Here is a 17,400-nt window from a genome sequence, read left to right as displayed (position 1 = left end):
TCCCCAACATTGGGAACATTCTTCCTGCATCTAACCTGTTTAAACCCGTCAGAATTTTAAACGTTTCTATGAGGTCCCCTCTCATTCTTCTGAACTCCAGTGAATACAAGCCCAGTTGATCCAGTCTTTCTTGATAGGTCAGTCCCGCCATCCCGGGAATCAGTATGGTGAACCTTCGCTGCACTCCCTCAATAGCAAGAATGTTAGGAGACCAAAACTGTACACAATACTCCAGGTGTGGCCTCACCAAGGCCCTGTACAACTGTAGCAACAACTCCCTGCCCCTGTACTCAAATCCACTCGCTATGAAGGCCAACATGCCATTTGCTTTCTTCACCGCCTGCTGTACCTGCATGCCAACCTTCAATGACTGATGTACCATGACACCCAGGTCTCGTTGCACCTTCCCTTTTCCTAATCTGTCACCATTCAGATAATAGTCTGTCTCTCTGTTTTTACCACCAAAGTGGATAACCTCACATTTATCCACATTATACTTCATCTGCCATGCATTTGCCCACTCACCTAACCTATCCAAGTCAGTCTGCAGCCTCATAGCATCCTCCTCGCAGCTCACACTGCCACCCAACTTAGTGTCATCCGCAAATTTGGAGATACTACATTTAATCCCCTCGTCTAAATCATTAATGTGCAATGTAAACAGCTGGGGCCCCAGCACAGAACCTTGCAGTACCCCACTAGTCACTGCCTGCCATTCTGAAAAGTACCCATTTACTCCTACTCTTTGCTTCCTGTCTGACAACCAGTTCTCAATCCATGTCAGCACACTACCCCCAATCCCATGTGCTTTAACTTTTCACATTAATCTCTTGTGTGGAACCTTGTTGAAAGCCTTCTGAACGTCCAAATATACCACTTGTCCACTCTACTGGAAACATCCTCAAAAAATTCCAGAAGATTTGTCAAGCATGATTTCCCTTTAACAAATCCATGCTGACTTGGACCTATCATGTCACCTCTTTCCAAATGCGCTGCTATGACATCCTTAATAATTGATTCCATCATTTTACCCACTACTGAGGTCAGGCTGACCGGTCTATAATTCCCTGTTTTCTCTCTCCCTCCTTTTTTAAAAAGTGGGGTTACATTGGCTACCCTCCACTCTATGGGAACCGATCCAGAGTCAATGGAATGTTGGAAAATGACTGTCAATGCATCTGCTATTTCCAAGGCCACCTCCTTAAGTACTCTGGGATGCAGTCCATCAGGCCCTGGGGATTTATCGGCCTTCAATCCCATCAATTTCCCCAACACAATTTCCCGACTAATAAAGATTTCCCTCAGTTCCTCCTCCTTACTAGACCCTCTGACCCCTTTTATATCCAGAAGGTTGTTTGTGTCCTCCTTAGTGAATACCGAACCAAAGTACTTGTTCAATTGGTCTGCCATTTCTTTGTTCCCCGTTATGACTTCCCCTGATTCTGACTGCAGGGGACCTACGTTTGTCTTTACTAACCTTTTTCTCTTTACATATCTATAGAAACTTTCGCAATCCGTCTTAATGTTCCCTGCAAGTTTCTTCTCGTACTCCATTTTCCCTGCCCTAATCAAACCCTTTGTCCTCCTCTGCCGAGTTCTAAATTTCTCCCAGTCCCCGGGTTCGCTGCTATTTCTGGCCAATTTGTATGCCACTTCCTTGGCTTTAATACTATCCCTGATTTCCCTTGATAGCCACGGTTGAGCCACCTTCCCTTTTTTATTTTTACGCCAGACAGGAATGTACAATTGTTGTATTTCATCCATGCGGTCTCTAAATGTCTGCCATTGTCCATCCACAGTCAACCGCTTAAGTATCATTCGCCAATCTATCCAACCAATTCACGCCTCCTACCTTCAAAGTTACCCTTCTTTAAGTTCTAGACCATGGTCTCTGAATTAACTGTTTCATTCTCCATCCTAATGCAGAATTCCACCATATTATGGTCACTCTTCCCCAAGGGGCCTCGCACAACGAGATTGCTAATTAATCCTCTCTCATTACACAACACCCAGTCTAAGATGGCCTCCCCCCTAGTTGGTTCCTCGACATATTGGTCTCGAAAACCATCCCTTATGCACTCCAGGAAATTCTCCTCCACCGTATTGCTTCCAGTTTGGTTAGCCCAATCTATGTGCATATTAAAGTCACCCATTATAACTGCTGCACCTTTATTGCATGCACCCCTAATTTCCTTTTTGATGCCCTCCCCAACATCACTACCACTGTTTGGAGGTCTGTACACAACTCTCACTAACGTTTTTTGCCCTTTGGTGTTCTGCAGCTCTACCCATATAGATTCCACATCATCCAAGCTAATGTCCTTCCTAACTATTGCATTAATCTCCTCTTTAACCAGCAATGCTACCCCACCTCCTTTTCCTTTTATTCTATCCTTCCTGAATGTTGAATACCCCTGGATGTTGAGTTCCCAGCCCTGATCATCCTGGAGCCACGTCTCTGTGATCCCGATCACATCATATTTGTTAACATCTATTTGCACAGTTAATTCATCCACCTTATTACGGATACTCCTTGCATTAAGACACAAAGCCTTCAGGCTTATTTTTTTAACACCCTTTGTCCTTTTTGAATTTTGCTGTACAGTGGCCCTTTTTGTTCTTTGCCTTGGGTTTCTCTGCCCTCCACTTTTCCTCATCTCCTTTCTGTCTTTTGCTTTTGTCTCCTTTTTGTTTCCCTCCGTCTCCCTGCATTGGTTCCCATCCCCCTGCCATATTAGTTTAACTCCTCCCCAACAGCACTAGCAAACACTCCCCCTAGGACATTGGTTCCGGTCCTGCCCAGGTGCAGACCGTCCGGTTTGTACTGGTCCCACCTCCCCCAGAACCAGTTCCAATGCCCCAGGAATTTGAATCCCTCCCTGCTGCACCACTGCTCAAGCCACGTATTCATCTGCGCTATCCTGCGATTCCTACTCTGACTATCACGTGGCACTGGTAGCAATCCTGAGATTACTACTTTTGAGGTCCTACTTTTTAATTTAGCTCCTAGCTCCTTAAATTCGTTTTGTAGGACCTCATCCCGTTTTTTACCTATGTCGTTGGTACCAATGTGCACCACGACAACTGGCTGTTCTCCCTCCCATTTCAGAATGTCCTGCACCCGCTCCGAGACATCCTTGACCCTTGCACCAGGGAGGCAACATACCATCCTGGAGTCTCGGTTGCGGCCGCAGAAACGCCGATCTATTCCCCTCACCATTGAATCCCCTATCACTATCGCTCTCCCACTCTTTTTCCTGCCCTCCTGTGCAACAGAGCCAGTCACGGTGCCATGAACTTGGCTGCTGCTGCCCTGCCCTGATGAGTCATCCCCCCAACAGTACCCAAAGCAGTGTATCTGTTTTGCAGGGGGATGACCACAGGGGACCCCTGCACTACCTTCCTTGCACTGCTCTTCCTGCTGGTCTTCCATTGCCTATCTGGCTGTGGACCCTTCTCCTGCGGTAAGACCAACTCGCTACATGTGATACTCACGTCATTCTCAGCATCGTGGATGCTCCAGAGTGAATCCACCCTCAGCTCCAACTCCGCAACGCGGACAGTCAGGAGCTCGAGGCGGATACACTTCCCGCACACATAGTCGTCAGGGACACTGGTGTTGTCCCCGTGTTCCCACATGGTACAGGAGGAGCATAACACCCTGACCGAGCTCTCCTGCCATGACTTAACCCTTAGATTAATTTAAATTGGCAACAATAATGCTAAAGTTTACTCACTGTTATAGGAGAAAAAAGAAAAACTACTCACCAATCACCAGCCAATCACTTACCCACTTGGCTGTGACGTCACCTTTCTGTTTCTTTCTACTTCTTTTTTGCCTTCTACCTGTAGCTGCACAAGTTACGCCTCTCCACGCACCTCCTCACGCTGGGCCCGGTCTCACTGGCCTTTATAGGCCTCTTGCTGACCCCGGAACTCCCGCCTCTCCACACACCTCCTCGAACGGCCTCCTCCTGTTCCTAATGTAACAGACTCGATGGGCTGAATGGCCTCCTCCTGTTCCTGATGTAACAGGCTCGAGGGGCTGAACGGCCTCCTCCTGTTCCTAATGTAACAGGCTCGAGGGGCTGAATGGCCTCCTCCTGTTCCTGATGTAACAGACTCGAGGGGCTGAATGGCCTCCTCCTGTTCCTAATGTAACAGGCTTGAGAGGCTGAATGGCCTCCTCCTGTCCCTAATGTAGCAGGCTCGAGGGGCTGAATGGCCTCCTCCTGTTCCTAATGTAACAGGCTCGAGGGGCTGAAAGGCCTCCTCCTGTTCCTAATGTAACAGACTCGAGGGGCTGAAAGGCCTCCTCCTGTCCCTAATGTAGCAGGCTCGAGGGGCTGAATGGCCTCCTCCTGTTCCTAATGTAACAGGCTCGAGGGGCTGAATGGCCTCCTCCTGTTCCTAATGTAACAGGCTCGAGGGGCTGAATGGCCTCCTCCTGTCCCTAATGTAACAGGCTCGAGGGGCTGAATGGTCTCCTCCTGTCCCTAATGTAACAGGCTCGAGGGGCTGAATGGTCTCCTCCTGTCCCTAATGTAACAGGCTCGAGGGGCTGAATGGTCTCCTCCTGTTCCTAATGTAACAGGCTCGAGGGGCTGAATGGCCTCCTGCTGCTCCTGCGTTCATTGTTGCTGGGTGAGGATCCCTCCCTAACAGCACTGTGGGAGCACCTTCACCACATGGACTGCAGCGGTTCAAGAAGGGGGCTCACCACCACCTTCTCAAGGCACAAGTCGGGGCAGGCAATAAATGCCGGCCTTGCCAGCGATGGCCACATCCTGAGAATGAACGGTGAGAGATTGTGAAATGTTGGTGTTCAGAGGAACCTGGGTGTCCTTGTACAAAAATCACTGAACGTTAACCTGCAGGTACAGCAAGTGATTAGAGCAAATGGTATGTTGGCCTTTATTACAGGAGGGTTTGAGTATAAGAGTAAAGATGTCTTACTGCAATTATACAGGGCCCTGGTGAGACCACACCTGGAGTATTGTGTACAGTGTCGGTCTCCTTCCCTAAGGAAGGATATACTTGCCATAGAGGGAGTACAGCGAAGGTTCACAAGACTGATTCCTGGGATGGAGGGATTGTCCTATGAGGAGAGATTGAGCAGACTGGGCCGATATTCTCTGGAGTTTAGAAGAATGAGAGGTGATCCCATTGAAACAGACCAGATTCTGAGGGGGATTGACAGGGTAGATGCAGGGAGGATGTTTCCCCCCCGGGCTGTGGGGAGTCTAGAACCAGGGGTCACAGTCTCAGGATAAGGGGTCGGCCATTTAGGACTGAGATGAGGAGGAATTTCTTCACTCAGAGGGTGGTGAATCTTTGGAATTCTCTGCCCCAGAGGGCTGTGGAGGCTCAGTCCTTGAGTATATTCAAGGCTGAGATTGATAGATTTTTGGATATTGAGGGAATCGAGGGATCGGGCGGGAAAGTGGAGTTGAGGCAGAAGAGCAGCCACGATCTCATTAAATGGCGGAGCAGGCTCGAGGGGCCGAATGGCCGACTCCTGCTCCTAATTCTTATGTTTCGGTTCTTATGAATGGACTCAAGGTATAATATCGACAGCAGAAAAAAACATAAAGATAGGCTGGAGTCAATTTCATTTATTTACATCTTTTCTCCGGAATATGAAGCAGTAATATTTACACCGGCACTTCGGAGCGGGAGCCAGATAGCTTGTGTCTCCCAGCGATAATGTACAGCACTGTCTATGATTCTTGGTATAATGGCAGCTCTGCTACCCAGCATCCAATGCGACTGAGAAAGCCCCCTATCGCTGGGGCAGGGCTCCCCCTGTAATGTATGTACCCGTAGAACTGTAAAACTGTTGATCCTCCCGTTATCCATTGGCGACTTGGCCTGGGGGGTGTTGCACAGGACAGTCCCATGCAATAAGTTTTTAAAGTCGGTTCACGGGCTCCCGGGCCGCCTGCAATTTCTGCGGTCTGGAGGAGTCAGTGTTCCACGTGTGTGTTCGGTGTGTGAGGTTGCAGCCCCCTATTCCAATATTTGAAGGGGCTGTTCCTCAAATTCTGGCTGCACTTCAGTCCCACGCTCCTGATCTTTGGGCACCCTGTGCGGAGGGGAGCGGGCAGGTCCGAGGGCCTCCTCGTAGGACTGCTCCTGGGCTTGGCCAAGGGGGTCATCAGCCAGTCCGGGCAGCGGGCGGTCGAGGGGGTTGTTCAGCCCTGACTGCCTGCCTCTCTTCCGCGGTTACATCCGAGCCAGGGTGTCCCTGGAGATGGAGCACGCGGTGTCCACCGGTACGCTCGCGGCCTTCCGCGAGAGGTGGGCGCCGGAGGGACTGGAGTGCTTCATCACCCCCGGGAACAGAATTATAATTTGACCTATTAAGGTTCCTTGGAAGTTTATTTGTTAACTTGTAGGTTCTAGTGTCCCTGTACTAAGGGGGCACATGGCTTCATCTATTAATTAAAACAGTTGTAGAGCTGTTGAGTGGGAGGGGCTTAGCCAGGTCACGTGGTGTTCACAAGACTCAATAAAACCCCAGCCAGTTGGGTTCGGGGGATCCACGATGGGGCAGGTGGTTGTGAGCCTGGTGGCTGAACCGGTAATGTGTCGTGTGATTGTTAAACCTTTGCTAATAAACCAACTAGTTCTTAATCGCATTGTGTTGCTATAAATTCTTAAGCAATGAACCCATGAAGCAAATACATTTCACCAATGGTGCAATTTTTAAAGGGGGGTGTGGAGGTATGGAAGTGACCTGAGGTGGGTGTGTGTACACAAATCTGTGATGGTGGCAGGGCACATTGAGAAGGATGTTTACAAAAAGGCATATGGGGTCCTGGGCTTTATAAATAAGAGTACAAAAGCTCGGTAAATGATGCTAAACCCTTTATAACTCACTGGTTTCGCCTCAGCTGAGTACTGTGTCCAATTCTGGGCATCGCAGACTTTAGGAAGGATATCAAGGCCCCAAAGGATCTTTCGGATGAGACCTTAATCCGAGGCCCTGTCTGCTCTCTCAGGTGGACATAAAAGATCCTGTGGCACCATTTCGAAGAAGAGCAGGGGAGTTTTCCCTGGTGTCCTGGCCAATATTTATCTCTCAATCAACAGAACGGATTATCTGGGTCATTATCACATTGCTGTGTGTGGGAGCTTGCTGTGCGCAAATTGGCTGCCGCGTTTCCCACATTACAACAGTGACTGCACTCCGAAAGTACTTCATTGGCTGTAAAACGCTTCAAGATGTTCGGTGGTCGTGAAAGGCGCTATATAAATGCCCCCTAGACCTAGACTCCCCAAGCAACGGAAATAGCTTTTATATACCTGCGAGTATGCTCACAGGTTGGTGGAGCTGTTGAGTGGGAGGGGCTTAGCCAATCACGTGATGTTCCCAAGACTCAATAAAACCCCAGCCAGTTGGGTTCGGGGGATCCACGATGGGGCAGGTGGTTGTGAGCCTGGTGGATGAACCGGTAATGTGTCGTGTGATTGTTAAACCTTTGCTAGCTCGTTCTTAATAGACCACACCTTGAGTATTGTGTGCAGTTTTGGTTTCCTAATCTGAGGAAGGACATTCTTGCTATTGAGGGAGTGCAGCAAAGGTTCACCGGACTGATTCCCGGGATGGCAGAACTGACATATGAAGAAAGACTGGATCGACTAGGCTTATATTCACTGGAATTTAGAAGACTGAGAGGGGACCTTATAGAAACATATAAAATGTTGACAGGATTGGACAGGTTAGATGCAGGAAGAATGTTCCCAATGTTGGGGAAGTCCAGAACCAGTGGTCACAGCCCAAGGATAAGGGGTAAGCCATTTAGGACCGAGATGAGGAGAAACTTCTTCACTCAGAGAGTTGTGAACCTGTGGAATTCCCTACCACAGAAAGTTGTTGAGGCCAGTTCGTTGGATATATTCAAAAGGGAGTTAGATGCGGCCCTTACGGCTAAAGGGATCAGGGGGTATGGAGAGAAAGCAGGAGTGGGGTACTGAAGTTGCATGATCAGCCATGATCTTATTGAATGGTGGTGCAGGCTCGAAGGGCCGAATGGCCTACTCCTGCACCTATTTTCTATGTTTAATAGCGATGTGTTGCTATGAATTCTTAAGCAAAGAACCCACGAAGCAAATATATTACACTTGGTATTCATGATGCTGAGCAATTGGTGTAAATGGCATATGGTTCTTTATTGCAAGGGGGGGTTGGGAGTATAAGCGTAAGGAAGACTCGCTACAATTATATAGGGCCCTGGTGAGACCACACCTGGAGTACTGGGCACAGTTTGGGTCTCATTATCTGAGGAAGGATCTACTAGCCACAGAGGGAGTGCAACGAAGGCTCACTAGATTTTTTTTCAGACAGATTTTAATGTGTTGGGGGACTGGGCTCAATACTGGACAACGATGTAGAACTTCGATAAATGCAGTGTTCTGCATGTGGGCAGGGCAAGCGCTCGACATTCATAACCCCTCCAGGGGCAGGTATTACAGCTGGTGGAGATAGAAAGAGATTTGGGCATTCCAGTGCTTACACCCTTAAAGGTACACAAGCAATTCCGTGCAGCGATAACTGGAGCAAGTAGGGTGTTGGGATGTATCAATTGTGTATAAGCCGAGGTGTACTGGTTTGTCCTTGTACAAGACTTTAGTCAGGCTGCACTTGGAATATCGTGTCCAGTTTTGGTCTCCTCACACGACGGGTGATATTGGGGCTCTGGAAAGGGTGCAGAAGAAGACCACGAGACTCATTCCAAGTCCGAAGCATCTTAGTTATAGGCTAAAAGAGTTGGAGTCTATACCTTAGAGCGGCGTAGACTTAGCTGGGATATGATTGAGGTATATAAGATAATGAAAGGAATGGACAGTGTTCCAGCTGGCAGCTATGCAACATCCCCGCCGACACCTGGGAGTCCCTGGGCCCAAAGACCAGTCCGCCCTAAGTGGAGGAAGTGCATCCAGGAGGGCGCTGAGCACCTCGAGTCTCGTCGCCGAGAGCGAGCAGAGACCAAGCGCAGGCAGCGGAAGGAGCGTGCGGCAAACCAGTCCCACCCTCCCCTTCCCTCAACCACTGTCTGTTCAGTCACCTAAGAACTCATGCTAAGAGTGGATTCCGAGGGACTGCCTATGATGATGATGATATTCCAATTAAGCAGGTTAGGCAGGACCAGGGGGGCACAAATGTAAGTTGTATAGGGCTAGATCTAGGTTCGATGTCTGGAGGTGTGTCTTTCCCAAAGAACAGTCGACCTCCGGAACAACCTGCCGTTCCATGTGGTGGATACAGACTTGCTGAACTCCTTCAAGTGAGAGCTGGATTAGTTTCTGACTGTGGTGGAGATGAACTCTTACAGAAGGTAGGTACTGCAGGAAGGCCAGAGTGGTCTCCTGGACTAGTTTTGATCGCCGAGATGGGTCAGAGAGGAATTTCTCAGATTTCCCCCCCCTCCCCCCCCACAAATTGGCCTGGGTTTTTTTGCCTCTCCCAGGCGATCATGTAGTTTGGCGTGGGGTGGAGAGTCTATGTTGTGATACACAAGGTATCGGGATTGTGTGGGACAGACTCGATGGACCAGAGGATCTTTACCTGTCCGTCATTGTTCGTATATTCGTATGCTCATAGATCGATTCCTGGGTTGAGAGGACTGTCCCATGAGGAGCGATTGTGTAGAATGGGCCCATACTCTGGAGTTGAGAAGAATGAGAGGTGATCTCATTGAAACAGACCAGATTTTGAGGGGGATTGACAGGGTAGATGCAGGGAGGGTGTTTCCCCCCCGGGCTGGGGAGTCTAGAACCAGGGGTCACACAGTCTCAGGATAAGGGGTCGGCCATTTAGGACTGAGATGAGGAGGAATTTCTTCACTCAGAGGGGGGTGAATCTTTGGAATTCTTTGCCCGAGGGCTGTGGAGGCTCAGTCACTGAGTATATTCAAGGCTGAGATCGGTAGATTTTTGGGTCTCGATTGGAATCGCGGGATTGGACGGGAAAGTGGCCAAAGATCTTATTCAATGGCTGTGCAGGCTCGAGGGGCCGAATGGCTGACTCCTGCTCCTAATTCTTAAGTTCAAGAATTGGGCGGTGTTTCCACGTGACCAGAGCCTCCTACGCTTCAATAAGACCACCTCTCATTCTTCTAAACTCCAATGAGTAGAGGCCCGACCTGCTCAACCTTTCCTCATAAGACAACCCCCTCATCGAGGGAATCAACCGAGTGAACCTTCTCTGAACAGCCTCCAATGCAAGTATATCCTTCCTTAAATACGGAGACCCAAACTGCACGCAGTACTCCAGGTGTGGCCTCACCAATACCCTGTACAGTTGTAGCAGGACTTCCAAGCCTAAGTGCACAACTTCGCATCTGCCCACATCTGCCAAATGTTTGCCCACTCACTGAGCCTGTCTAGATCCCCTTGCAGACTCTTCAATAGTGCCCCTCCGACTCTCCGTGTCCCCCTTGCTGTGATGCAGGAGCGAGCGCGTGTCTTCCGTTCCACTGGTTACGTGCGCGGCGTGGAACTGAACTCTTCGCTGGCTGTGTGTCCACCTCGAGCCTCGGGACGTAGAAATCTTCAACCGGACGGGAGCCTCAAGACGCCCCACAACTCTGCCCCTTTTCTCTTTCTTATTTGTTTTGTCACAGGTTCCCGTCTTCCCTGGGAGAGTGTCAGAAGGAAGGGGTGGGGGGTGCAGGAGGGGGTGCAGGTGTTTCAGCCTTGGCTGTTCCAGGAACAGAGGCTGTCGTACAAGGAGTCGCTGAGGGACTCCGAGAGGTCCAGCGCGTTGTGGCTGTGCGAAGACACAATGGTCTCCCGCAGGCCGTTCTCCCCGCCCACGCTCCGCTCCGTGACATCGCCGACCGACTTCTCCCTCGTCTTCAGGACCCCCAGGCCCTCGAACCCGTGGAGCACGCCCAGAGGATACTGAGGCACGCTGGATAGGCAGGGTCCTTGCCCGGCACCCTCAGGACACCTCGGACGTCTCTGCAAGCAAGGAAAAGGTTTTAGTGTTTTTGTAGGTTCCCTGCCGGGCTGTCGGTGGGGCGGTACTGAGGGAGCGCCGCACTGTCGGAGGGGCAGTACTGAGGGAGCGCCGCACTGTCGGAGGGGCCGTACTGAGGGAGTGCCGCACTGTCGGAGGGGCGGTACTGAGGGAGTCCCGCACTGTCGGAGGGGCAGTACTGAGGGAGCCCCGCACTGTCGGAGGGGCAGTACTGAGGGAGCGCCGCACTGTCGGAGGGGCAGTACTGAGGGAGTGCCGCACTGTCGGAGGGGCAGTACTGAGGGAGCGTCGCACTGTCGGAGGGGCAGTACTGAGGGAGTGCCGCACTGTCGGAGGGGCAGTACTGAGGGAGCGCCGCACTGTCGGAGGGGCAGTACTGAGGGAGCACCGCACTGTTGGAGGGGCACTACCGAGGGAGCGCCATACTGCGCTGTCGGAGGGGCGGTACTGAGGGAGTGCCGCACTGTCGGATGGGCGGTACTGAGGGAGCACCGCACTGTCGGAGGGGCGGTACTGAGGGAGTGCCGCACTGTCGGAGGGGCAGTACTGAGGGAGCACCGCACTGTCGGAGGGGCAGTACTGATGGAGTGCTGCACTGTCGGAGGGGCGGTACTGAGGGAGTGCCGCACTGTCGGAGGGGCAGTACTGAGGGAGCAGCGCACTGTCGGAGGGGCAGTACTGAGGGAGCGCCGCACTGTCGGAGGGGGAGTACTGAGGGAGCGCCGTACTGTCGGAGGGGCAGTACTGAGGGAGCGCCGCACTGTCGGAGGGGCAGTACTGAGGGAACGCCGTACTGTCGGAGGGGCAGTACGGAGGGAGTACCGCACTGTCGGAGGGGCAGTACTGAGGGAGCGCCGTACTGTCGGAGGGGCAGTACGGAGGGAGTACCGCACTGTCGGAGGGGCAGTACTGAGGGAGCGCCGTACTGTCGGAGGGGCAGTACTGAGGGAGCGCCGTACTGTCGGAGGGGCAGTACTGAGGGAGCGTCGCACTGTCGGAGGGGCAGTACTGAGGGAGTGCCGCACTGTCGGAGGGGCAGTACTGAGGGAGCGCCATACTGCGCTGTCGGAGGGGCGGTACTGAGGGAGTGCCGCACTGTCGGATGGGCGGTACTGAGGGAGCACCGCACTGTCGGAGGGGCGGTACTGAGGGAGTGCCGCACTGTCGGAGGGGCAGTACTGATGGAGTGCCGCACTGTCGGAGGGGCGGTACTGAGGGAGCGCCGCACTGTCGGAGGGGCAGTACTGAGGGAGCACCGCACTGTCGGAGGGGCGGTACTGAGGGAGCGCCGTACTGCGCTGTCGGAGGGGCGGTACTGAGGGAGCGCCGTACTGTCGGAGGGGCAGTACTGAGGGAGCGCCGCACTGTCGGAGGGGCAGTACTGAGGGAGCACCGCACTGTCGGAGGGGCGGTACTGAGGGAGCGCCATACTGCGCTGTCGGAGGGGCGGTACTGAGGGAGCGGCGTACTGTCGGAGGGGCGGTACTGAGGGAGCGGCGTACTGTCGGAGGGGCGGTACTGAGGGAGCGCCATACTGCGCTGTCGGAGGGGGAGTACTGAGGGAGCGCCGTACTGTCGGAGGGGCAGTACTGAGGGAGCGCCGTACTGTCGGAGGGGCAGTACTGAGGGAGCGCCGTACTGTCGGAGGGGCAGTACTGAGGGAGCGCCGTACTGTCGGAGGGGCAGTACTGAGGGAGCGCCGTACTGTCGGAGGGGCAGTACTGAGGGAGCGCCGTACTGTCGGAGGGGCAGTACTGAGGGAGCGCCGCACTGTCGGAGGGGCAGTACTGAGGGAGCGCCGCACTGTCGGAGGGGCAGTACTGAGGGAGCGCCGCACTGTCGGAGGGGCAGTACTGAGGGAGCACCGCACTGTCGGAGGGTCAGTACTGAGGGAGCGCCGCACTGTCGGAGGGGCAGTACTGAGGGAGCGCCGCACTGTCGGAGGGGCAGTACTGAGGGAGCGCCGCACTGTCGGAGGGGCAGTACTGAGGGAGTGCCGCACTGTCGGAGGGGCAGTACTGAGGGAGAGTCTCACTGTCGGAGGGGCAGTAATGAGGGAGAGTCCCACTGTCGGAGGGGCAGTACTGAGGGAGAGCCGCACTGTCGGAGGGGCAGTACTGAGGGAGCGCCGCACTGTCGGAGGGGCGGTACTGAGGGAGCCCCGCTCTGTCGGAGGGGCAGTACTGAGGGAGCGCCGCACTGTCGGAGGGGCAGTACTGAGGGAGTGCCGCACTGTCGGAGGGGCAGTACTGAGGGAGCGCTGCACTGTCGGAGGGGCAGTACTGAGGGAGCGCCGCACTGTCGGAGGGGCAGTACTGAGGGAGCGCCGCGCTGTCGGAGGGGCGGTACTGAGGGAGCGCCGTACTGCGCTGTCGGAGGGGGCGGTACTGAGGGAGCGCCGTACTGCGCTGTCGGAGGGGCAGTACTGAGGGAGCGCCATACTGCGCTGTCGGAGGGGCGGTACTGAGGGAGCGGCGTACTGTCGGAGGGGCGGTACTGAGGGAGCGCCATACTGCGCTGTCGGAGGGGGAGTACTGAGGGAGCGCCGTACTGTCGGAGGGGCAGTACTGAGGGAGCGCCGCACTGTCGGAGGGGCAGTACTGAGGGAGCGCCGCACTGTCGGAGGGGCGGTACTGAGGGAGCGGCGTACTGTCGGAGGGGCGGTACTGAGGGAGCGCCGCACTGTCGGAGGGGCAGTACTGAGGGAACGCCGTACTGTCGGAGGGGCAGTACGGAGGGAGTACCGCACTGTCGGAGGGGCAGTACTGAGGGAGCGCCGTACTGTCGGAGGGGCAGTACTGAGGGAGCGCCGTACTGTCGGAGGGGCAGTACTGAGGGAGCGCCGTACTGTCGGAGGGGCAGTACTGAGGGAGCGCCGTACTGTCGGAGGGGCAGTACTGAGGGAGCTCTGTACTGTCGGAGGGGCAGTACTGAGGGAGCGCCGTACTGTCGGAGGGGCAGTACTGAGGGAGCGCCGCACTGTCGGAGGGGCAGTACTGAGGGAGCGCCGCACTGTCGGAGGGGCAGTACTGAGGGAGCGCCGCCCTGTCGGAGGGGGAGTACTGAGGGAGTGCCGCACTGTCGGAGGGGCAGTACTGAGGGAGAGTCTCACTGTCGGAGGGGCAGTAATGAGGGAGAGTCCCACTGTCGGAGGGGCAGTACTGAGGGAGAGCCGCACTGTCGGAGGGGCGGTACTGAGGGAGCCCCGCACTGTCGGAGGGGCAGTACTGAGGGAGCGCCGCACTGTCGGAGGGGCAGTACTGAGGGAGTGCCGCACTGTCGGAGGGGCAGTACTGAGGGAGCGCTGCACTGTCGGAGGGGCAGTACTGAGGGAGCGCCGCACTGTCGGAGGGGCAGTACTGAGGGAGTGCCACACTGTCGGAGGGCCAGTACTGAGGGAGAGTCCCACTGTTGGAGGGGCAGTACTGAGGGAGTGCCGCACTGTCGGAGGGGCAGTACTGAGGGAGAGTCCCACTGTCGGAGGGGCAGTACTGAGGGAGTGCCGCACTGTCACTCCATGACACTGCTCTGTAACAGCCGAGCAATGCTTACCTGTGTGTTGGAGGTGCGGGGTTTGCAGAGGGAGAGGAGGTCCCCCTGTCTCTCCGGCACACACAGGAAACTATCGACAGGGACCCCCAGTGCACGGGAATTCGGAAAGGTCCAAACCTTGCTCTGCGGGGATCGGAAGTGAGGCAAGTAATTCCTGGAAGCTTCTCCATCTGTAAAAGGTAAAGGGAATGTTAGATCTGGGTGTGTTACACTTTGCCTTGGCTATCCCTGCCCTTAATCCCACTACATCCCGGCCGGAAACATTAACCCTCCCTTTACCAAAAGGTGATGCGTTCCCGATCCTTCTCGCAAGAAAAATAAAGACTTGCATTTATATAGCGCCTTTCACGACCACCGGATGTCCCAAAGCAATTTACAGCCAATGAAGTACTTTTGGAGTGTGGTCACTGTTGGAATGTGGGAAACGCCAATTTGCACACAGCAAGCTCCCACACACAGCGATGTGATAATGACCCAGATCATCTGTTTTAGTGATGTTGGTCGAGGGATAAATATTGGCCCCAGGACACCGGGGAGAACTCCCCTGCTCTTCTTCCAAATAGTGGCCCTGGGATCTTTTACATCCACCTCAGAGGGCAGAGGGGCCTCGGTTTAACGTCTCATCCGAAAGAATGCTCCTCTGACAGTACAGCGCTCCCTCAGTACCGCCCCTCCCGTAGTGCAGCACTCCCTCAGTACTGCCCCTCCGACAGTGCGGCGCTCCCTCAGTACTGCCCCTCCGACAGTGCAGCACTCCCTCAGTACTGCCCCTCCGACAGTGCGGCGCTCCCTCAGTACCGCCCCTCCGACAGTGCAGCACTCCCTCAGTACTGCCCCTCCGACAGTGTGGCACTCCCTCAGTACTGCCCCTCCGACAGTGCGGTGCTCCCTCAGTACCGCCCCTCCGACAGTGTGGCACTCCCTCAGTACTGCCCCTCCGACAGTGTGGCACTCCCTCAGTACTGCCCCACCGACAGTGCGGCACTCCCTCAGTACCGCCCCTCCGACAGTGCGGCGCTCCCTCAGTACTGCCGCACCGACAGTGCGGCACTCCCTCAGTACTGCCCCTCCGACAGTGTGGCGCTCCCTCAGTACCGCCCCTCCGACAGTTCGGCGCTCCCTCAGTACCGCCCCTCCGACAGTGCGGCGCTCCCTCAGTACTGCCCCTCCGACAGTGCGGCACTCCCTCAGTACAGCCCCTCCGACAGTGCGGCACTCCCTCAGTACTGCCCCTCCGACAGTGCGATACTCCCTCAGTACCGCCCCTCCGACAGTGCGGCGCTCCCTCAGTACCGCCCCACCGACAGTGCGATACTCCCTCAGTACCGCCCCTCCGACAGTGTGGCACTCCCTCAGTACTGCCCCACCGACAGTGTGGCACTCCCTCAGTACTGCCCCACCGACAGTGCGATACTCCCTCAGTATTGCCCCTCCGACAGTGCGATACTCCCTCAGTACCGCCCCTCCGACAGTGCGGCGCTCCCTCAGTATCGCCCCTCCGACAGTGCGGCACTCCCTCAGTACCGCGCCTGACACCACGGACGGAGAGCCCCCTGTCGCTGTTACCTGCTGCCTCCGGCTCCCCCGCGGTCTCCTGCGAGGGTCGAGTGACGTCCATCACCGGCCGTGTGCCCTCGCACCTCTGGCCGTCTCCCGGACACAGGACCTCCCTCTCCAGCGTCCGGGCCTTGGACGGGATCTCCCCCACGCCCCGCGTCCTACCCCGGGCTGGGGTCTGGGCCTCTCGCTCCGGCTGCCCCGCTCTGGTCCGGGGGAAGGATTTCCCCGACGCGCTCCCCGCCGTGTCCGGCGGAGGGAATGTTCCGATCCCACTGTCGAGGGTCCGTGTCTGGAAACTGGACCCTGCGGTCGAAAAATGGAGAAACAGGGAGTAGTGATACGGGATTTACACACTGGGAGCACTGTGCACAGTTCTGGTCTCCATATACCTGGGTTAGACCACACTGGGAGCACCGTGCACAGTTCTGGTCTCCATATACCTGGATTAGACCACACTGGGAGCACCGTGCACAGTTCTGGTCTCCATATACCTGGGTTAGACCACACTGGGAGCACCGTGCACAGTTCTGGTCTCCATATACCTGGGTTAGACCACACTGGGAGCACCGTGCACAGTTCTGGTCTCCATATACCTGGGTTAGACCACACTGGGAGCACCGTGCACAGTTCTGGTCTCCATATACCTGGGTTAGACCACACTGGGAGCACCGTGCACAGTTCTGGTCTCCATATACCTGGGTTAGACCACACTGGGAGCACCGTGCACAGTTCTGGTCTCCATATACCTGGGTTAGACCACACTGGGAGCACCGTGCACAGTTCTGGTCTCCATATACCTGGGTTAGACCGCACTGGGAGCACCGTGCACAGTTCTGGTCTCCATATACCTGGGTTAGACCACACTGGGAGCACCGTGCACAGTTCTGGTCTCCATATACCTGGGTTAGACCACACTGGGAGCACCGTGCACAGTTCTGGTCTCCATATACCTGGGTTAGACCACACTGGGAGCACCGTGCACAGTTCTGGTCTCCATATACCTGGGTTAGACCACACTTGGAGCACCGTGCACAGTTCTGGTCTCCATATACCTGGGTTAGACCACACTGGGAGCACCGTGCACAGTTCTGGTCTCCATATACCTGGGTTAGACCACACTGGGAGCACTGTGCACAGTTCTGGTCTCCATATACCTGGGTTAGACCACACTTGGAGCACTGTGCACAGTTCTGGTCTCCATATACCTTGGTTAGACCACACTGGGAGCACCGTGCACAGTTCTGGTCTCCATATACCTGGGTTAGACCACACTGGGAGCACTGTGCACAGTTCTGGTCTCC

General features: G+C 54.9%; 1 protein-coding gene across 1 annotated transcript in view; it reads right to left on the bottom strand.

Moving 5' to 3' along the window:
* Nucleotides 1-9,480: 9,480 nt before the first annotated feature.
* Nucleotides 9,481-17,400, bottom strand: part of LOC139241087 (nck-associated protein 5-like) — a 50,197-nt gene continuing 42,277 nt past the window's right edge. Inside the window, exons 9-11 of the mRNA XM_070869776.1 lie at nt 16,106-16,402; nt 14,540-14,709; nt 9,481-10,968 (exon numbers count right to left, since the gene is read on the bottom strand). Coding sequence (XP_070725877.1) covers nt 10,696-10,968; nt 14,540-14,709; nt 16,106-16,402 — 740 coding nt within the window. The 3' untranslated portion in view covers nt 9,481-10,695. The remainder of the gene's footprint in view (nt 10,969-14,539; nt 14,710-16,105; nt 16,403-17,400) is intronic.

This window comes from Pristiophorus japonicus, chromosome Y (genome assembly GCF_044704955.1).
Source record: "Pristiophorus japonicus isolate sPriJap1 chromosome Y, sPriJap1.hap1, whole genome shotgun sequence".
NCBI classification, from domain to species: Eukaryota; Metazoa; Chordata; class Chondrichthyes; family Pristiophoridae; genus Pristiophorus; species Pristiophorus japonicus.
Note: the sequence above shows the minus strand (reverse complement) of the source record. Positions and strands in the feature narration are given on the sequence as shown.